Genomic DNA, 23,011 nt, shown 5'->3' with positions numbered 1-23,011 from the left:
ACAGTATCTACCCCTCATTTCTGTGATAATACCACCTAACTCTTATACAGTACTTATGCATAGATCTCAGAGTGCTTTACAAAGGAGATCTGTGTATCATTCTTATTTTATAAATGAATGGGGAAAACAACAAACAGAGAGGTAAAGTAACTTGCCCAAGGTTACCCTGTAGACCAGTGGCAGAACCTAGAAAAAAGACAAGTCTCCATTCACTAGGTCATGCTGCCTTCAATAAAATAATTGTGCCTAGTGTAGGATCATCCCCACAATACTTTCTGTAAGGCTTTACTGGAGGGAGTGACAGATGCAGCAAAGTAACAATTTATCAACACTATGGTCTACTTCTCTAGCACACGTGGGTCATATATTGCTTAATTTCCTGTTTGCCTGTGCACAGACATGGTAGCTGATATATGATGCAATAAAACAGGAGGCAAGTTGCAGCCCGTATTGTACAGCTGAGATGTGAACTGAGATATGAAGACATAGGCTACTCTGCTATCATGATAGATAGGCACTCCTTTCCTCTCCCGTCCCTGAATATGTAGTTTTCAGCATACAGAAGTGTGTGGCACTGAGACGTAAGCACTGGTGCTATGCAGAAAAGCAGATATTAGTGTTACTTCCTAATTGCCAGACAAAATAGTTCTTACAGCCTCAAAACACTGGCGTTTCGGATTCATTTAAAATTGCTGTTTTGAGAAATATTGTGCTCATTACATAAATACACCATATGTGCCTATTAGTGACTAGTGGTCAGAGCAGGTGGCTCAAAGCCAGGAGCACTGGATTTTGTTCTTAACTCTGCCATTGACTTGTGTGTAATGGGGTAAGTCTCTTAATCTCCATGCCTCAGTTTCTCCATTTGTAAAATGAAGCTAATAATAAACACCAACTCATGTTGTTATAGTGCTGTGTCTGATACATGTGTAACCTACACACCTAGTGGGTGTGGTTCACTGTCCCATGTTGTGGCACTTAAGCAACTTACAGCAGAGAGATAAGAATGAGTGAGCGCTACAGCCCAAGCTGAGCAGCTGGCTTTATAACTCAAGCTATAGAGGCTCCTACCTGAGGTCCCAGGTTCAAAGCAGCCTGCAGGCAGCTCCATGTCCAGGCAGCTTAATTTTTATCCTTCACCTTCCTCCTATCATATACCACACTGGTAGAAATAGCAAAGAGAACAGAATCCATAGCCTCTCTAGACAAAGCACAAAAAGGAACAGTTAACTTGCCTTCTTAAAGAAAGCAGGCCATTTAAAGTCACCAGCATACTGTCCTCAGCACTTTCCTCACTCTTTGGAAAGATTTAATTCTCACTCATGAGCACGGGGCCAAGTTCTGATCAGTTAGCCATAGCAACACCAGCTGAACTAGTAAATACTGTCAGTCATTAAAGAACCATGTTACTATAATGTCCTTACTATAGACCAGTGTTTCTTAAATTATGTTCCGGGGCATAATTTGATGTTCCTCAGTCTTAAAAAGTTTAAGAAACATTGCTATAGACAATGCCACTGGAGTAAATACAAACTCCACAAATATAAAAGCCGTCTTTTCCTGTTCACCAGGCAGACACCCTGAACAGAAAGATTGATGGTCACTTTGTATTTGTATTACAAAAGCAATCGGAGGCCTCAGTAAAGATAAGAGGCTCAAGAACGGCACAAACAAACAAAAAAATAATCACATGAATACAAGGTCTTAGCCGTGAGGCTAGTTAACCACTGGAACAGCTTATCAAGAAGTGTGGATTCTCTATCACGTCGTCCTTAAATCAAGATCAGAGGTCTGTTTAATAAATATGTTTTAGTGCAACAAATTAGCCCTGGTGTAAGAATTACTGGGTGAAATTCTTAGTCGGTATTGTGCAGGTGGTCAGACTACCTGATCCTAATGAATCCTTCTGGGTTTAAAATCCAGAAAAAATAGGTGCCTTGACTATGGTCTTATAATCTAGGCCCCTGATCCTGACAGGACTTTCACACAAAGCCTGCAGAAACATGGAGATCCTCACAGACCGAAGGCAAGAGGGGAGAGGGTGAGGTTTTTTTTTAAAAAGGACATAGAAGAAAAAAGAATAGTGATTCTATTCCATCCTTTACGAATTTACTATGCCAGTGCTGGGCATCCTACAGCCCGCAGGCCACACGCAAGCCATCAGAGTAATCTGCTGGCAGACCGAGACACATTTTGTTTATGTTGACTTGTGTTCCTCCACTTCCCGCAGCTCCCATTGGCTGGGAACAGCAAATTGCTACCACTGGGAGCTATGGGGGGCTGTGCCTGAGGACGATCAACATCAGTAAAATGTCTCACAGCCCACCATTGGATTACCGTGATGGGACATAGGTTGTCCACCACTGTACTACGCTGTGGTACTGGATCTATCCACCTCCATAAACAAAGAAGAAAGCTCTAGTAAACTCTGTGATAAATTCAAGACGGCAACATTTACTCAGTTGAAAAGCATTCCTATCCAAAGCAGCCACACTCCAGCCAAGGGGCAGGAACGAACAGCTGTGTTTAAACATGTTTAATGTTCTATTTGGGATGTGTTTGAAAAAAAAAGATACAGAGAACTTTCCACAATTTAGGTTGGAAGAGACATTGAGGATCACTTTTAAACTTTTAATTGCTTGTTACTGATTTTTTAAAAAAAATCTCACCATTGTTTTCACTGAAATTCATGAAGAAGATAGTAAAAGGAAATGATGGTAACAGATCTAAAAACACAGAGGGAGATTTTTCAGAAGCATTTTAGGGATCTAGTGTAAAATTTTCAAAAGTATTCAAGAGATTTAGGCTCCTAAATCCCATTGGATTCAATGAGAGTGGGGCACCTGCATCATTTAGGTGCTTTTAAGAATTCTACTCAGAGTGAATGGGACTTGTACTTCTAAATCCTTTAGATGTTTTTGAAAAATCTTACCTACTACGTTGCCACATTCAGCATATATAAGAGCAACCGGAAGGCTGCTCTATCTTATGGTAGGCTGGGAATCCCTAACCATAACCCCTCTTGTTGCCCAGAAGAGAGGTGTCAAAGGAATTCTGCACCACTGGATGATTCTAGTATAGCTGATCGCACTCGCGTTATGGCACGTTGTGCTAGCTAGGGGCCTTCAAAAAACAAGTGCAGCCCAGCCAAAGATCAGGATGTCAAAGATGTGTACCAACCACACAAAACAGAAATCCAACAGAGATACGTAACAGAGCCAGGGAATGAATTAAAAATCGACCAGAAAGGACCACTACTGACCTCCTGCCTCACACAGGTCAGATAATTCAATCTAGTAGTTCATGCATCAAACCTGACAGTTTGTTGAGCTACAGAATCTTTCAGAAATACTCTATATCATAATTTAAGGATTATAGGTGAGAGATAGGGTTGCCAGATGGTTTAACTAAAAATACCGAACACTGCCCCTTCCCCGCAAAAAAAGAACACCGGGAAAAAAATTCTGTTGGGAGACCAAAGTTATTGATAAAAAAAAAAAAAAAAAAAAAAAAAGAACACCAACAGCAGTTATTAAGCAAAAAAAATTAATTAAAAAATTAGCATGGCCCCTTTGAGAAGAGGATTTTTTTTTGCTGGCAGCCATTTTGTTTTTCTGTTCCAGCCAGAAGACAAGCACCTGCAGAACCAGGTAAGTGGAGGCGTGGGGGGACATCCAGGGGCGGAGGGGAGCCCAACGGGGCGGGGCGGGGCGGGGCGGGGAAGGAGGGGACGGTGTCCAGGGGCTGGACCTGGTTGCTGAGTGTGGTCGGGTTGCCAAGTGTCCAGTATTTTCGCCTCCTGGCAGGGGAAAAAAAAAGAAAGAAAATACCAGACATTTTAGGTGTCTGGTATTTTCTGAATTTTTTTACCGGACAGGAGGCAAAAATACGAGACTGTCAGGGTCAATACTGGACACCTGGAAACCCTAACAGAGAATCTATCCCCAGGTAAGCAGTTCCAATGGTTGCTCTTGAAATGGCTAACTACTGTACTCTCAAAAGCAAAACTCCATGTACTTATAAAACTTCTACATCAGCTTTAGTACTTGTGAGTAAACGAATGTGTAACTGTACCACATAACATATTAACACCACATCTTGAGCCTATATCAACACTGGCACATTTAACAAATAAATATGGTCTCCCCTTCCAGTTTTGTTCACAAAAAATATTGTTACTGCACTGTAGAAGTGCTGTGGGAAAATGTCCTCCCTGGAACTGTTAAACAAAAAAACATTTCTTTTAGACGTAGCAAACATTTCTCTGTGTGGCGAATAACTGCCAGGAGATAGTATACTGTTTTCATCTGGATTTTTTATAAGGGATTACACTGGTAGTGATAGTGAAAACCTTGACTGAATAGGTATTCTCTGTTACTAGCAAGACATAATCCTCAAACTTTTAGATGAAGTATTTGATAGTTAACAACACAGTCAAAAACATACAAGTACCATATTCAAAAGTGACTTAGAATAGGTCTGCACTATGAGATTAGGTTAAATTTATTCAAATTGAAGGTGCATGTTCTCACATTGCGCATGAGGTCGACTGAGTGGGTCCTCAGTAGCATGGCTACTTTTGACTTTGACAGCAATGCTCTGTGGGTAGCCATCCCACAGTTCCTGCCACCCGTATGCATTCTGGGTTAGACTCAGTGCCTGATGGGATAAAAACTTTGAAGCGGTTGGTTCTGGGTACATATTATCCTACAATGCACTCATCTCCTCTCTGTCCCCCCACTCCCACTTGGAAGCAATGGCATACAATTTTTTGCACTCTTTTTTGTCCCTGGTTATCCGTGCAGGCACCATAGCACCGCAAGCATGGACTCTTGCTCAGGGCTAAATGACTGTGGCAAGCATTGCAAAAACCTGGCTAATTATGCTGCAATTTGTTCAGAGCCTAGCCAGGAGCCACTGGAACAGGAAAGAAAGTGGAGGAGGCCACAAACAGAGACATGCATGAAACCACTGAGTGGAGCAATTGGCACATGTTATCAGCAGAGGATCCTGTTGACACAGTGGAATTCTGATCCCGTGAGACAAACACAGACTGCTGAGACTGCCCAGTTATGCAGCTATGGGATGACGACCAGTGACTGCAAAACTCTCTCATGAGGAGGGCCACTTTCATTGAACTTTGTGAATAGCTTTCCCACATCCTGAAGTACAGCAGTACCAGAATGTGACCTGCTCTGTCAGCAGAGAAGCGTGTGGCAATAGCCCTGTGGAAGCTTGCAATTCCAGACCGCTATTGGTCAGTTGGGAATTAATTTGGAATGGGTAAATCTACAGCGGGGGCTGCTGTGATCCAAGTACCCAAAGCAATCGATACCCTTCTGCTACGAAGGACAGTGACTCTGGGAAAGGTGCAGGACATAGTGGAGGGCTTTGCCATGATGGTGTTCCCTGACTGTGGTGGGGAAATGGAAGGAATGCACATCCCTATCTTGGTACTAGATCACCTTGCCAAAGAGTACATAACCTACAAGGGATACATCTCAGTGGTGCTGCAGGTGCTGGTGGATCACAAGGGCCATTTCACCGACATCAATGTGGAAAGCAGCATGACGAACACTTCTTTAGGAACTTTGGTCTCTTTAGATAGCTGCAAGATAGAACTTTCTTCCCAGCCTGGAAAATTACCACTGGAAACATGGAGATACCAAGAGTGATCCTTGAAGGCCCTGCCTACTGCTTGCTCCAGTGGTTCATGAAACCACACACAAGCAACCTGGACTGCAGTAAGGAGCAAGTTCAACAACAGTCTGAGCAAGTGCAGAAGGTGGTAGAATGTGCTTTCGGCTGTTTGAAAGTGCGCTTTAGAAGACTGACTAGGGTAGACCTCAGCAAAAGCAACATTCCCATCATTGTGGCTGCCTGCTGTGTGCTCTGTAATATCTGTGATAGTAAAGGGGAAAGGTTTCTGATTAAATGTGTGTATGAGGGGGGAGGGTAGAGGCAGATTGCCTAGTTACTAATTATGAGCAGCCAGCCATCTAGGCAATAAGGAGAGCACATTGAGGGATGTTTTGAATCAGAGAGGCTTTGAAAACAAGTTTCATGAATGGCCAGACAGTGATGTGACAGTCACATACGTCGCTCTTAGCAAGGTGCCCCATATATTGTGTGTCCTATTCTGTAAACCCTGCCCCCTTCAACTGACACAAGCAATAAAGATCCTGTTCTGAAATCATGCATTTTTATTTAGGGAACACAGAAACAGAGAACACAGACAAGGAGTTCAAAGCGTGAGCTCTGGAGGGGAGGGGAGGGCACAGGATCAAGTGGCATTTAACACCCCCCATGTCCCTGTTCAGCAATCAAAGCCTTGGGAATAACCACTGTCTGTTCCAAGAGACACTTCTGGGAGTTGAGTGCAAGGTTGCCCTTGATTTTCCTCCCCCCCCCCAATCTGGGAGAGAAGGCAATGGAACTTGGTGAGGAAGGCAAGTGGTTCAGCATGGGGAGTCAGTGCTCTAGATGATTTTCCTGCACCTCTACCAGTCACTTCAGCATCTGTTTGCTCCCCATGAGCCTCAAGATCTCATCCTGAGTCTTACGTTCGTGTTCCCTGCATGCTCCCCTCTCCTCATGCTCTGTTTGTATCACCCGCAACATCCTTCTCCTCCATGCGTTTAACTGCACCCCGTCGATGTGGGTGGATTGCATTTGCTCATTAAATAGGTCACCCCGAGAACTTTTTCTCGCCTTGATCTGTGATAACCGAAGTGGTGGAGGACCAGGGAGAGGGGACAGATGACTCACTGTTGTACACGCTGCAATGGAGAAAAAAATATGAAGGGCAGACCTGAGAGAAGAGTCACTGTAGAACACACAAGCTAATATTTTAACATGTGATACACAATAGGAACATGTTATGTACAAGGCTAAAGTTATGTTTTTAAGTGCCTCCTAGGCAGGTTCAAGACTCTCAGATCTGCACGATGCATCTGGACTCTGGTAGCAAGCATGGTAAGCAACAGGTTGGGGGTTCTCGCTCTTTTGCTTCTGCTTTGAAACCAGGTCTAACAGAGTGCTTGCAAAGTACATCTGTCATGGCTGCCTAAGCTTCTGCATTTGCAAAGGGGGACTGCAGTCGCGAGGGGCTCTGCTGGGGGATATGGAGGAGCCAGGCGGACTTACAGAGGCTCACACAGCCAGCATGTGTTTGCTACCCCGTTTGCCAAGACAGTGGAAGTTTCCTTCCCACGGGGACCTGCCAGAAGGGATGGGGGAACCAGGCGTACAGGCTTGCTCATGCAGTTAGCTAAGCTGGTGACATCAGTTATGGAGCTTCCTTGGCTTCATCCAAGTTGCCATGGGTGATATCAGTCTTCTCGGAATCACACAGCATGACGGGGAGCAGATGCTGACTGAATGTGACCAGAAACTTGGACCTCATGCTGCAATGCTTTGTGCTGCAATGATGCCAGACCACTCACTGCTGGCCTGGCGTGGGAAGGTCGAGGAATAAGGCAGCCTCCCTAGAAACCTCCTGAGAAGGATGACAGCGTTCCACTAGGCCAGTTTTGTGGAGCTGTGCTGGAAGGATTCCCACTCCTTTTCCAGACTTGTTAAACTTTTCTGTGGAGCCCCCGCTGTGTAGGCAGCATGGCTGCCACAGATCAAACCCACCTGCAGCATGCTTACAAATGACAACGCACCAGACATGCCCTTTCCACTGTCAGGGTCTGGCAGCAGTATGTCCTGAGAGGAGAGGATTAGCTCCAAAGTTAAGAAAAGGTCCTGGCTGTCGGTGAGATCAGATGCTCCGCTTGCCTAATAAGCATTCTCCACTTCCTCCTCATCCACAATGTCCTCCCCGTTGCTATCCGAGCTGCCTAAAGAGTCTCTTGGGAGGTAGCCACAGACACCTGTTGGACACCGGTTGGCTCCCCTCCTAGAATCCCATGCAGCTGCTCAGAGAAGCAGCATGTTTGCAGCTGTGATCCAGACCATTTGCCTGCTTTGTCTTCTGGTAAACCTGCCTGAGCACCTTTATTTTCACGTGGCATTGCTGGGCGTCCCTGGTGTACCCTTTTCCCACCATGCCCTGTGTGATTTTGGCATAGATATCAGTGTTTCCTCTGCTGCTTCATATTTCTGCCTGCACAGATGCCTCCCCCCATAGCAATCACGTTGAGGATCACCTGCACGCTCCATGCCAGAGCTCATTTGGGACCCTGGACATTCAGGGTCAGGTGTGCTGTTGGGCTCACCATGCTTGTCAAACAGGAAATTAAATTCAAATTTTCCCCGGATTTTTCCTGGGCAGCTGAAGAGCAGTAGAGTTGAACGTTGTAGCCAGAGCAACCACAAGGGGATACCTCCTGGAGTCCAACAATGTCAAATTTCACTGCACTGCATCTGCCCTACCTAAAGTCAACCATGCAAGGTCAAATTTAGAATCACTCCTCTAGCCAAGGAAAAGTGCCAAAAATCGATTTTAACCACCTCTGAAGTCGGTGGAATGAGCTTGGTGGTGTAGACTCATGGTTTAGAAAAATCGACCTAAAGTGGTTAATTTGACCTAAGCCCATAGTGTAGACCAGGCCCTAAGGGTTTTTAGAGGTATTTATGTGCCTAATAGCACAGATAGCCACGTAGGTACTTCTGAAAATCCCACTGATGTTGGGAAGATTAGGTGCTTAAATTTTTTGAGAATTCCACTAGGCCTCAGATTTTAAAATGTATTGGTGAGTTGCTGCACTCAGAGTTGCAATGCCTAATTGATTTAGGAGTCTAATTTTTTCCTTCGCGGGGATATTTAGGCATTTAGGAGCAAAAATCCCATTGATGAGATTGTGTCTTGTAAGTGCCTAAATCCCTTTTTAAAAAAGCAAACCCTAAATACCTTTAAAAATCTGGGCCAAGATTTCTATCAACATCTTTAGACTCCTAAATACTCATTCAAATTTATCCTTAGATTCCTAAATGCTCTTACTTTTGAAATTAGGCCTGACGACATGTCCACACAGAACAGCAATGCACACTTACAGGAGCATGATTTCTATGTTGAACTTTTAATGTCCATCAGCAGAGTCTACACAGACCAGTTAGTGCACTTCAGAAACCACATCCTGGAGTGAGCATTGCTGCTGCATGTAGACCCTAGACAAGCCCTTAGGCATTTAAAAAAAAATCTTATCTTTGCTCTTCTATGCACATTAAAAAAAATCCTCAACTTTACTGTTCTACAGTAACAAATTAAGGCCACAGTTCAGCAAAACATTTAGCACTTCATGTCTATTGCCATTCAAACAGCTAAGGACATGCTGTCAAAGTTTCGGGCTAGCTGTCTCTACTTTGTGGGCTCTGTGAGTGCATCTCCGGGGGCCTGAGGCCTTGTGTCTTTACCTCTCCCCAAACTGGAATTCTGCAATTCTCCCACTTTTACACTGGGCCCTGCTCTACAGCACTTTGTGCACCAACTGAATTTACAGAGCAGGTCCAACTGGTTTTGACATCAGTGGCTCTTTCCTTCTTGGGTCTGAGACCAATGGCAAATATACTGGCCAGACCGCTAAACAAACTATGTACACATCGGTCTTACCATTACCCGATGGTAATCTCCATGCCAAACTTCTTCTACAAGCCCCAGAAGCAGTGTTCCCTGTTAGCTGTGCACTTGTACGGCTGCTCAGGAGAGATTCAAATGCTGCCATCTGTTTAGCAGAGTGCCCACAGGTAGGTTTTTTGTTGCTACTTGTGGTGCACATTCACACATGCCTCAGTGAACATAATGCATGTATTCTACATGCAAATAGAAAAAATCCACACATGAATGGAAAGATTAGAGGGAACATTGCGCAAGCAGGTGCCTGTGTCACAGACTAACACCTCTGAACAACTCCCTCCTCTCTTAAGAGAGTGTCTAATTTTAAAGTCTCAGGATTATTTTGTTCTTCTACATTCCTGGCTTTTGGCCCTTCTGGCTAAAACCTCTCCTGGAAGTTCAGCAGGAGGTCAAACCAGAGTACTCAGACCCCAGAACTCTGCCTTTGTTCTGCTACACAGCCTTCAATGTTTTCTGGGAAGTGGCTTACCTTGTACAGAGCAGGGTGGAATTTTTCAGATGAGTTATTTATTCAGTGAAAAATGCCATTTCAGTCAACCCAAAACTTTTTCCTGTATTTGACACAAATATTTTCGGCCTTTCACAAACCAGCCAGAAGGCAGAGGCAGAGTTTGTGATGGTGCAATTGCCCCTCTTCTAAGCTATAGCCCAGTGGTGCAAGCACACAGCTGGGATATAGGACTTTCCGTTCAACTCCCCACTCTGAAATAAACTTTTCAAATGTTTTTTGGAACTGTCAAGCTGAAAAATCATTTATTTGACTCACCCTAATCCTGAGTCATTCTTTGTCCTTCCTGCTTTTTTCCCCCTCAACAGCCATCCCATTAAACAAACTAACATATTTATACAATAAACCAGTGTTTCTCAACCAGTAGTATGAGTACCCTTAGGGGTACTCGAGAGAAGTCTGGGGGGGGGGGGGGTACGTCAACACAACTGAAATTTGGAGAAATCTGAATTTGTTTTAAGATTTACAGCGCTTTATTATTTTTGTACTTTTTACACCCAAAAATTTCATCACCCACCCGGCTACGATTAAGTTGTCTAAATAAATGTGTTGCGATGGTAGAAAAAATTGTGTGCATCTGAAAATTGTAGGTACTGGGGGTACTTTAAAAAAAGGTTGAGAAACACTGTAATAAACAGCCACCTAACCAGGTGCTCCTTTAGTATTAATAAAATTACAGAGAAGACACACTTAAGTCACAGTAACTACACTGAACTTCATGTGATGTTTGAGTTTGCCTGCGTGGATCTGGTTACAAGACTGAGATCTAGAGCTCTGTGGATTATTAATAGCTGCTTCCCCAAACTGTAGTAACCACTGTCAAGAGAATGTTAACAATGCTTAGCATTTATATAGTGCTTTTAAAACTTCAAAACATGACAACACATCTCTACAACTAATATTCTAGCAGGCTGCACATGGTCAGAGTTTGAAACTAGTGATGCGAACGGGTAACCAGATACCCAAAAAGCATCACCCTTACCAGATGATGCTTATCGAGTACCAGTTAATCGTTACCTCGGAGCAGACTCCTGCCCACAGCCTGCCACAGGTGGAGGGCTGCTCCAGCCCCACAAGGGCCAAAAGCAGAAGCTGGCTGCCCCACACTTGGGAGCCAGCAGCAGCTGCCCCAAGTATGAAGTAGGGGGGAGGGCAGGACCTTTCTTAAGGTTAAACTGGTTAACTGGTATTTTACATCCCTATTTGAAATGCTCCCCAGACGGGAATATTGTCTTGCAAGCCAGAGGTGATATGAAAGATGAGACCCACCTAAAAAGTCCAGAGGCTTGCTCTGGTGAGACGCCCAGAACACCATGTCTCACAAACACCAAAATAATACACCCTGCCTGAGGACTCTAACTTTTGTATTATACTCTATTAGATCTTAAATAAATGTGCGGTTCCCCCACTACTTGCAGGGAAGGAGGTGATTTCTGTCTCTTTCCCCACTCCAGAGCCTCTTCGCTACAAGGAAAGAAAGCTTGCTTCTATATTCTTCAGCCAGTGCTACTCAGTTGCTACCAGGGTGGAGAGTCTCTGCAATTCTACCATCTCCCTGCTGGCTTGTGTCCACAGCCGCTCTAACTTCCTCAAACAGCCACGCCGTGAAACTGATAAGGTTCTCAACCGTTTAAACAATGCAGCACACCCAGCACTGGTTGGCATTTTTTACTGGGATCGTCTCAACCATAGCGTCGAGAAATACTTTTATAAAAGAATGGAAGCGTAAACTATGCAGAAATCAATAGCCACAGGAAAGCAGGAAATGGGCCAAACTTCCCAACACTCATTCAGACTGCTCCACTTCTACAGCACTTTCTGTCTGAGGTTCTCAACTAGCAACAATACCTTGATTCCATACAGTGCTTTTTATCAGATCTCAACACACTTTAAGCATATTAATAATCCATTTTACAGGTGGGGAAATGGAGGCACAAAGCAAAGAAGTGACTTGCCCCAGGTCACCCAGGAGGCTAGTAGCAGAGCTGGAAGGAGGACCCAGGTCTTCTGAGTCTCTGTCCATTGATCTATCACTATGCTCGGCTGCACTTTGCAAACAGGAGTGAGTTGAACCTCTCTCACACACCCTGTGGGTATCGTATTACTCCCATATTTTCAGGCAGGAAAACCAAAGCACAGAGCAGCTATAATTTGTCCAAGGCCAGGGCAGAGCTAGTTAGGAGGGAAAAATACTCAGAGCCTGATTTTCTGAGGACCCACAATTACAGCTGAGAGCTGCAGGCTCTGGAAAATGCATCCCAGGTCTACCTCCATCCAGACCCAAGAGCATTCCTGTTAATAAGGGACAGAACCTTATTGGCCCTGGTGAGTTCACTATGGACTGGTGCTGGTCGCTGCCTGTTCTCTCAGCCACCCCAATCAGCCAAACCTCCCAAGCCTCATTCGGACTCCTGCGAATAAGCGCAGTGCACCCAAAAAGCTCTGTGGCACCAAGGGGGGCATTTACATCCCCCACTTACACAACCCTGCAGCCCCAATGGCCTCCTATGGCAGTGAGCAGATGCTGGGGGAACAGAAGGGGGCTGCCTCTCCTCCCCTAATCCCAAACTTTCTAAATTCTGTTAAAGTGGCGGTTTCACGGCGTGGCTCCCAGGGGCCCGTAGGCTGGGAATGAGATTTCCAAGGATGCCATTCGGAAGGGGGTAGGGGGCTGCAATGCATTAGAAAAGCCTGAACCCGCTGTTTTAAGCCCAAGGCACATACATGGCAGAGCCGCTCCACCTCTGGGACAGAGCCCGAGGGGTCCTCCAGCGCATCTCTCCTTGCTCCTGGCCTGGGGGGGCGGAATTTTCAGGGGCGCTGCCAGACCCCCAAGCCTCGGGGCTCGCCCCCCCCCCCCAGCAGGGAGTTCGCCCTCTTGACCTGCTGGGGAGGGGGCTGAAGAAGCGGGGAGGGTCTGACTGTCCCCGGGGCGGCCCCCTGGCTGACATGGGGACGGGGGGGGAGACCCGGGAGCTGCTCCCTGCGGGCGATGCCGCGGCCCCGGGGCGCCGTCGCTTACCCAGAAGCGGGAGCCGCAAAAAGACTCCATGGCGCCGCGCCGGGCGGCAGGGACAGACCGGGTCGCTGAGGCTCCTTCCGCCGCGCTGGGGCGGGCGCTCGGCTCGCACGGCAGGGGAGGCGGAGCGGGGATGAGCTTGCCGCGGGGGTGGGGATGGGGGGGGGGGAGAAGAGGCGGGTAGTTCGCCCTGGGGAGAGCCTAGCCAATGGAGGGGGGGCCACAGCCGGGGAGGGGGCAGCGAGGTCCCCGGGCTGCGTCGGTGGGCGGGGGGGGGGGCACAGCTCCAAGTGGGAGCCCCCCCTGCTGGAGGAGAGGTTTTTTGGAGAGCTGAGTGCGGGGCCAGGCTGGGGGCAACAAGCCCTGGAGCCAGTCGGGGGATGCTGAGCCCTGCCCTGGCTCGGCTGTCCGCCTAATCCCAGCCAGCGCACGGCATGGGGGGCGGGAGAGCCCGCTCACGTCCCCAGCAGCCCCGAGGTCCCAGGCCCCCAGCCAGGCAGGGGTTTTCCCTCCCTGCATGGAGACACCGGGGGTGTCCGGGCTTCCCCCTGGACCCCGCCTCTGTTCCCCCTCCCCCACCTTTTCCTGCCTCAGGGGTGGCTCCTTGGGCCACCCTCTCCACTTTTCCAAAGGTTGGGGTGGGGGGAGGACTGGCCTTTGCCCTGGAGGGGATGCTGCTTTCAGGGGTGTTCATGCAGGGAGGGCACCGGGGACTGGGCCAGGGGTTGGGGTACATCTCTCTTTGGAAAGAGGGGTGTAGTCTAGACATAGCCCCAGAAAGCACACAGCCATCCAGAGCTGTGGAGCTGGCCGGCACTTGGGACAGGGGCAGCATACCGCCTCCTTGCACCAAGGGGCTGCAAGGATCTGGCAGCTGCTTCCAGGAGCCACATGGAGCCAGGCATGGAGGGAGCCTGCCTTAGTCTGGGCCCCTGCTGCACTAAGGACTGGACAGGTTGGTGATGCTGAGCAGAGCCCCTGGGCATTACAACCAGGCATTACAGTCAAAACAGAATGCTTGGCAAGCCTAGAATAACTCCGGAGAGGTCTGGCATAGGCAGCAAGTTATGAGCCAGTGGTGCTTGCGCACCAGGAATATTCCTGGTCCAGGATCTGGCTCTACCAGAGTTCAGGGCTGGGTCTCTCCCCCAGTCCCACCTGCTACCTCCGCTCAGCTTCCTCCCCCTCCCATGCATCCCCCAAGCAATTTAAAATGGCTCAGGAGCCCCCACCACTGACAAAGGCACAGTGGGCTAGAATGGCTTCTGGCCTGCTCACTCCACACGGCTGCAGGCACGTGTTCCTGCAGACCCTACAGGAGGCAAGGGGCTGTCTTACTGTGCTGTTCCCACTGCGGAGTCCTAGCAGCAGCACAAGGAGAGATCTTCCTCTCCCCTCCCTCCTGGGGGCGCAGGGACATTGCCAGAAGCTGCTCTAGCCTGGTGATGGCGCAGGGGGTGTTTTAAAGTGCCTAGGGGCAGGAAACAGGCAGCAGTGCATGGAGACATCACCTAGGGACCACTGTTAGAGTAGGGTGCCCCTGTTAAGCCTGGAACCCTCCACTCCCTTCACATTTTCGCACACCCCACTCCCTCCCAGAGCCTATGCCCTCTCTCCCACCTACTCCTTTGGCTCAAAACTCCCCCATTCCCCCCCCCCCAAGCGCCTCTACTCCCATCCCCTGCCCCAGCTCAGAACCAGAACCCAAACTCCATCCCAGAGCCTGCACCCAACCTTCGTCCCAGAGCCTGCATCCCTCCCAGTGTCTTAGGTGGTGGCTGGGGTCAGCGGGAGAAGAGGAGTCTAGGTACCCCCAAAAGTTCTGGAACCCTGCAGCCCCTAACTACTGGCCTTCCTTTCCTCCCTCTGTGAGGTCAATTCTTATATCAAAGGTGTGTGAGGGGAACTATGGCATTTATAGCTCTGGGAAGCCTTAGCTTTGATACAGGTTGGTCCCTAAAGGGCTGCAGGGCATGCAACAATCGCCCCCCCCCCACACACACTCCTCCCCAAACCCCACTCCATCCCCCTTTCCAGCCTCTGCTCTGCCCCATCCCACCTCTTCCAGCTTCTGCCTTACCTTCCAACCCCCTGCCTGTTCCCATTCCCCAAGGTTGGGGTGGGGGCAAGACAGGAGCAGGCGAAGGGGTGGGGCCCCAGCATCCTCCACTCAGCTTTGCCAACTCCCAGCCTTTCCACCATGGCCAGTGAGTGGGGGAGATGATCCCGCCCCTTCCCCTGACTGATGTAGCAGGGACCACGGGGAGCTAGATCAGCCTGGGCCAGGTTGCTCTGCTTCTTGCAATGAGTGTGGTGGCTGGCCTGACCCCTGCTGCTGGCCTCAAGTCCTCTGTTAGGCCCCTGGGCCATGCTGGACTCCACCGGGCCTCCCAAAGCACAGAGCCTGGGGTGGTTGCCCCAACCATTGGATGGGTGGGACAGTTCTGCTTCTACATGTCCCTAGGAAGGACATGCACCCAAGTCTGTGCACAGCTACAGCGATAGCCTTGCCCCTGCAAGGAAAATTACCCATTGCTGACAACAGACATCAGCAACCAGCGAGGCTCAACTTATTACTTGGATTTCACCAGGATTAGAGAAATGGTGCTGTATGGTTTGTTCTCATCTGCCCTTTCAATTAATGTTTTCAACACCTGTTCAACTGCATCTGTTGCTGAAATCCATTTATCAGCAGGGGATCATTTTTCTAGCGTAAGCCAGGCTCATGAGTCAGGACTGGTCCAGCTTTTGAAATCTAGGAGCTAGTGCTGGTGTTTAGCTATTTTAAAAGGGAGTTGGGAACTCCTCCAGAAGGCCAGAGCCCCAATTAAACATTTCCTCTACTCTTCCTAGCAATACACAGGGCCAGCCATGGACTTGAGATCAGTGCATCCTCCCTGTAAGTTGCAGAATGGGCTTTTGAGACAGGCAAGCTTCCACTGGCCCCATCTCTACTCCTGGAAACTCAATAGGTGCCTTTTGGCAACATTACCCTCCCTGGTACTGAGCACAAAGACACACCTGCCACCCACACTGACCTTTGCCTTGGAATGATAAACACAAGGAAATTACTACTGTACAATTGGGGGAACTGACACAGATGCTTTTTATGTAAATAAAATACACTTGAACCTCTTTAACCTGGCAACCTTGGGAAACAGGCAGTGCCAGATCATGAAATTTTCCAGACCCTGGGTGTCTGCCATAATGAAGGGTAAAGAAAATCTATTACTAAAGCTTTCATATGTACAAACTATTATAGAGTGCTGTATATGTGTAACATGTCATAAGACAAATCTTTAATATACTGTCTTTAAAGTGCTATTGGGGCTAAGGGGTGAGGGCTGGGAGGGAGGGAGGATGCATGAGCATGCTGTGTTGGGGGTGTAGGGTCTGGTATGAGGGGGCACTTACCTGGAGTGCTTCACTCCTAGGGACCCACGTGGTTCTATACCCCCACCACGTGGTTCCCAGGCACTACCCCGGCCACTGCCATTGGCCACAAATTGCAGCCAATAGGAGTGACAGGAGAAGAGTCTCCAGACAGTGCTGCACTGCTGTTCCCCTAGCTGGGGGGAAAGGGGAGAGCGGCAGCGCTTGGAGCTACTTCCCCCTCCTTCCACCCCATGGACTCGGCATGGCAGATCTGGCCTGCAGCTTCTTGAATCTGGCCTGCGAGATTCAGGGCTCCTTCCCCTTGCAGCATGGAGCTGGCACTGGCACGTCAGCCACATGGGGATCTGTACTGTGGGTGTTCCTAGATTACAGATACCCGGTTTCAAGTGTACTGGAAATAATTACAGCATCTGCTGCCAGTTATGCCACTGCTTCCCTCTTTGGCTGTGCCTTGACTTCTTATAGCACCTTTCATCTTAGACTGTATGCATACAAACACACTGGGGCAACGTCTTACTCTAACCAAAGCATTATGGAGGCTTTCACGTGTATTCAGAAAAGAAGGGATAGCCAAGTTCTTCTCTGACTAGTCCCCTTCCACCCCAGTAAATCCCATAACACAATGTAGCAGTGAGCATGGCAGCTCAAAGAGGAGAGATGGTCTCACAGGAATATCAAGTGCTTGATTATATGGAGGACAGTTCCACGTGGGGGAGAGGGGATGAGCTTTTGTTCACTCTCTGGGACCCCTGAAACATAATTTCAGGAATTTCTCTAAGCTGCACTGAATCTGGGCATATAAGTATCCAAAGAGGTCAGAAGCATCTCCATCTCTGGAGATATTGAAAAGCAGGTTAGACAGACCTCTGTCAGGGATGGTCTTGGTACTGGGTCTTGCCATGAGAGCAGGGGACTGGACTCGACGACCTTTCGAGGTCCCTTCCAGTTCTAGTGTTCCATGATTCTATGTCTCATATCCATCCTTTGCCCCCCCCTTCTCTTTATTGTCTTCTTTTATAATATTTTTTGAAAGACCATTGGTGTTGACATATTACAATACATGCCTAACCAATGCACCTTTCAGTGTACTATTGTGAACAAAGCATTAACACCTCAGACACACAACCCTTGTTTATCTTCCATTTAAATACACTCACTCCTACAGCATTATTTGCTTTCCAGCACACACTGTTTGGCCAGCTGATGCTATTACACCAGATGATGGAGCAATATCAATTCACAAAGCAATGGTACTCAGCCTTTCCAGAATCCATCTCTCTCTCAGGAGTCTGACTGGCTTTGCATACCCCCCAAGTTACACCTCACTTAAAAACTACTTGCTTACAAAAAAAATCAGCCATAAAAATATCAAAAAAAGTGACACAGCACATGTTCTTGAGAAATTGCTGACAGTCTCATTTGACAATTATAAAATAAAAATTGAAATATAAATATTGTGCTTGCATTTCAGTGTATAGTAGGGACAGCAGCATAAACAATTATCTCTGTGAAATTTTAGTTTGAACTTACTTCTCTATATTGTTGAAATTAGGCAAATATCGATGAGTTTATGTATCTGCTGGAAGACCTCTGTGTACTCCTACGGGTGTATGTGCTCCTGGCTCAGAATCACTGCATCAATCACATGCAGCTGCATCAATTAACTTGAACAATTGGATTTTCAGTCTCCCTCCTCACCAAAATACAGAGACCAGTCAAGAAAGAATCGCTGTCCAAAAGCGCCATTGCTTCCTGGTAACGAAGACAAGAATTAGTCTGATGTTGTATCTAGAAAGTAAGATGGATTAAATTAAAAAGAAAAGCAGAATTCTGTTCTCCACCTTTATGGAAAACAGACGATAATGGGCATATTGTGCCTTAACCTAGTCAGTAGATTCAGGGAGAGGACAGCAGAAGGCCCACAGTGTGCAAGACTGAATGACTTGGGTCTAATTTTACAGCTCCCTTTAGACCAGCAAAATAAGCTGCATCTCAGGTGGTCTCAGGAGGATCTGCTCATTTGAAATGAATAAACCTCCATCTCATCCAGACAAGCCATCAAAGCTTTAGTTAACACAGATGTTACATCTGGTTGGAGGATTAGAGATATGCTAAGGAGATAGTGGATTGTTAAATAGTTTAGTAACTTCCATGCTGTCTTGCACAATACTAGACAGAATACGCCAGCTGAGGTTTTATCAGCACAGACTAGCAAAGAAGAAGTACTTCTTGTATCTTCTTTAGAACACTTATGCTGATAAGTAAAAGTTCAGGGTGGTTTTTTTTTTTGCAACAGTGTTATACACTGCTGACTCATATATACAGCTTGTTATCCACTATAGCTTCCAGATATCTTTCCACAGTACTACTTTCTAGACAGTCCTTTCTCATTGTGTGTGTGTGCAATTGTTTGTTCCTTCCTAGGTGGAGTACTTTGCATTTGTCCTTATTGAATTCCATCCTATTTACTTCAGACCATTTCTCTAGTTTGTACACCCATCATCCAAAAGCACTTGCAACCTCTCCCAGTGAGAGAAATTCTACAATCTTTACAAGTATGTTGTCTAGGTCACTGTCTAAATAATTTATGAAAATATTGAATAGAACAGGTCCCAAAAATCAGACCCTACAGATCCCATCCAGCATGCCCTTCCAACTTGATTGAACCATTAACTATTCTTTGGAAACAATTTTCCATCCACTTTATAGTAGTTCCTTTTAGGCTATGGGAGATTGCAAGGCATTTGATAATAAGATATAGTTTATCTATTCCCACCTCCCAACCCCCCGTCTTACTAACCTGTCAAAAAAAGCTATTAGGTTAGTTTGACATAATCAAGAACAAATTCTTACCTATCTTCTAGGTTTTTGAAAACTGATTGCTTGATTATTTGCTACACTGTCTTTCTGGATACAGGTTGCACCTCCATGACCAGTCCCAGATGAGGGATTTTTCCAGACCTGGGGAGGACTTGCTGGTCCTGGAACATCCATGATCCTGATTTACCACAGATGTTGCCAGATCAGAGAATCTCAGTACTGTACTGAAATTAAGCTGACTGATGTACAATTCCCTGGGTTGTCTTTATTCCCCTTTTATAGATTGGCAGTATATTTGCCCTCTTCCAGTTCTCTGGAATCTCTCTCCCATCTTCTATGAATTTTTGCAGATAAATCACTAAATGACCCAGATTTAGTATCAGACAGTTCTTTGACTATTCTAAGATGTATTTCATCAGGTCCTGCAAACATCTAACTTGTCTCAAGGTTGCATCTACACAGCAGGGCTTAACTCGCAATAAGCTATGCAAATTGAGCTACATCAATTGCATAGATTATTTTGAAATTGGGAGCGTCTATACAGCACTTATTTCAAAATAGAGCACTCGTCCTCTGATTTCCTTTACTCTCATACAATGAGGGTTACAGGAGTCGGAGTAAGAAGTCCTCCAACTTGGCAGTATTTCAACATTATTTCAAAATAATTGCCTGCTGTGTAGATGCGGACTAAGTTATTTCAAAATAATGTTGCCGTGTAGACAAACCCCGAGTAATTTTTAACTTGTTTTTTCCCTAGGATTTTAGGCTAACATATCTTATTTTCACTGGCATTCACTGTTTTAGACATCTATTCGCTACTAAACTTTTTGGTCCAAAGTGACACTGGAAACTGAAAAAGGTATTTAGCACTTTTCCTATTTCCCCATTTTCTGTCATTATTTTTCACCTCTCATTGCGTAATGCAGGGGTGGGCAAAAGGGCCTCCGCGGACTGCTACGGCTGGGGACGAAATGCCAGTGCTGAGCTTCATAGAATACCAGCACCAGTAGAGCACTGAATGGCAGAGACAGTAGTTGACTTGTATCATAAACCCCATGGACCACCGCCAAGCAGGTGGATCCAGCCCGCGGAGGCCCTGCCTCTCCCCTGCCCCCAGGCCAATTAGGGCCTGGAGGTGAGGGGAATGCACGAAGTTTCCTCCACCCTGCTAGGAGCACACAATGCTTGGAAGCACCAGGCACTCCTGACAGGGCTGGAGGAAGTTTTAAGCATCGTGCAGGGTGGGGACAAGCAGAGAAACTTGCTTGCTCCCCTGCCCCGAAGCCCTGATTGGCCTGGGGGTGGGTGAGCATGGGAAGTCTCCTCCCAGCCAGGGGTACGGACACCTAGAGAGAAGGAGGGGATGGTTAGGCAATGGCATTCCCCCCTCCCAGACCAATCATGGTCTAGGGGTGGGGAACCTGGAAGTATCCTGGCCCCACCCCTTCTGCTCTAGGCCCCGCCCCTTTCAGTGCAGCCCGGGTCCACTTCAGAAATTTTTGAAGTGACCCCGGCAAAAAATTATTGCCCACCCCTGGCATAATGGGCCTATCTGTCCTTGTTCTTCCTGTTGTTTCTAATTTGCTTGTAGAATGTTTTCTTTTTACCCTTTATGTCTCTAGTTAGTTTAATCTCATTTTGTGCCTTGGCCCATCTAATTTTGTCCCTACACACTTGTGTTTTATATTCATCCTTCATTATTTGACCTAATTGCTACTTTGGGGGTGTGGCGGGGGGGGGGGTGTACGATTTTTAAAGTTTCAGATTCAGATAATTGATCTTGACTCCTGCTTAAGCCAGGGTGGGCTCTTGCCATGTTTTTTTCACAGGGGGATATTTTGCTCTTGTGCCATTAATAACGTGTCTTTGAAAAAGAAAACCCTCTAAGGAGAAAAACCTTCTCAAACTGGTTTTTCTCCTTAGACTTGCTTCTCATGGAATCTCACCTACCAGTTCCTTGAGTTTGCTAAAGTCTGCCGTCTTGAAATCCAAAGTATTTGCTGATAGACTGCTAGTAGATGACATTTATTCATATGCTCTTTGAACCACCTCTTTCTGTAAGAAACTCAGTTAAAATTGGTGCTGGCAGTTTGAAATCTCATTTTATCTGTGTTTCTTTTGTACTCTGAGAAACCATTTTAGTGGTTTTAAAAGGTCCTCTCAATTGGGCCTAGAACACTAAGTACCTCCCACAAACAAAGTCCCAAGTGCAGGCAAGACGAGGTTGGTTTATCTTACTAATACAGGCTGTAATTCAATTTGTGTTTATCTGGAATGGGTCAGATTAATGCTTGATAAGCCTCTATTGACCTCACTGGAGTGGCAGCAGAAGTACTGATGGAGGATGGTCCAGTGGTTATGATGCTTGTCTAGACTTAGAAGATGTGGGATGTATTCCTTGCTCTGCCATGAAGTTGATGCATGTTAGCTGGCTGCAGACCCCACTCCCATGGTGGTATCCACGAGGGCAGCACACAACTTTTGCTGTTGACCTCATATGACTTTGCTCATGGTGGTTGCAATACCAGCAAAAGTTTTGGCTTGCAACTGTAATCTGCATCAGTACACCCAAGCAGCTGGCAAGACCACGTGCCACGTCAGTGGAAGCCACCCACCACTGTATCTAGGGTGGAGTCAAGCAAGCATCCGAAAGCTCGTGTCTTGAGTCAAATCAAACTCATCCTCATTGCTCTTCTGCTCTGTCCCTCTGGTGTAATGGGAATTGATTTTGGACCACAACCCCCAATACCCCAGCCCCTGGCTGAGAAAGCTGGAGTAACACAGGTTTGGGCTTCTGCTGCCTCAGGTGCACCACAGACTAAATTGTGACTCTGAAGAGTTGCAGTTTGGTCCCCATTTCCTCTAAGTTCCTGGAAGGGGAATGAGCTGCAACAGTCTTATCACTTGTACGGGTTATTTCACCCTCTGCAATAGCTCAGCAGCACTGGCGTCTGAAGAACGGCAAGAAGACTCCTCCAGCCATGTCTGGCTGCTGACTTGCCTCCCTCTTGCATGGAGCTGCTCTGCCACAGCTGCTCACTGACCAGCCGTGTGTGTAGCTATCTAGAGGGACGTAGGAGGCACCATACTCCCCTGGGTGAGCGTGCAAAGCAGCTCCCACAGGGTCCCAGGCTGAACAAGTTTTTAAAATGGCCACGTTGGCAGGGAGAAATGAGGATGAAGTTGAAAGAATTAATTTGCATCCTGCTTTCCATGGCTGCTGCAGGACAAAGGCGCTTTTCACTTATTACCTGCAGGACGGGCGTTCCGTGTTAGCATAGGAAAAGGCACACCGAGATCTCAGTGACACAAAGGCTAAGTTGGTTTAGACAGATGGTACGTGAGTGCGGATGGAACATACCAGGCTGCTGCCTCATGAGAAAATGAATTTTTAAAAAAAATATTTCCCCACAGAACCCAGTTCAATTTGGGCAGCAGCAGCATAAGCTTCTCCAGCCCCTGTGCTTCTGATTCGACCTGGAGGCACTCACAGCAGAATGTGTTTCAGGCAGAAAAGCTGGCCTTTTAAAATGCTTTGCTTTAGGAGTAAGAAGGGTCCCCCAAAGAGACCCCCTATGAATTTTGTAGGCCTCACCATTGGAGCAGCATCGCCTGGGTAATTCCAAATGCCTGGTCAGTCCGTGGTATGATCTGTCTACACCCAGGTGGGGAGGCGGAGCTCTTAGCC

General features: G+C 47.1%; 1 protein-coding gene across 4 annotated transcripts in view; it reads right to left on the bottom strand.

Moving 5' to 3' along the window:
- The window catches only part of ABCC3 (ATP binding cassette subfamily C member 3), a 100,294-nt gene extending 87,028 nt beyond the window's left edge, over window positions 1-13,266 (bottom strand). For 3 of the 4 annotated variants that reach the window (XR_003089756.2, XM_006125098.4, XM_014574621.3), the window contains exon 1: window positions 13,111-13,266. Coding sequence is in view for 2 of the 4 variants with exons in the window: in XM_006125098.4 (XP_006125160.2) it covers window positions 13,111-13,140 (30 nt within the window). In the remaining 2 variants the exon portion in view is untranslated. Of the gene's footprint in view, window positions 1-1,071; window positions 1,447-13,110 lie in introns of those variants that run through there. The other variant, XM_014574619.3, reaches the window with a different exon arrangement.
- Window positions 13,267-23,011: the final 9,745 nt, after the last annotated feature.

This window comes from Pelodiscus sinensis, chromosome 20 (assembly GCF_049634645.1).
Source record: "Pelodiscus sinensis isolate JC-2024 chromosome 20, ASM4963464v1, whole genome shotgun sequence".
In the NCBI taxonomy this organism is placed as follows: Eukaryota; Metazoa; Chordata; order Testudines; family Trionychidae; genus Pelodiscus; species Pelodiscus sinensis.
The sequence above is the reverse complement of the archived record's forward strand: the minus strand, read 5'-3'. Positions and strand labels throughout refer to the sequence as shown.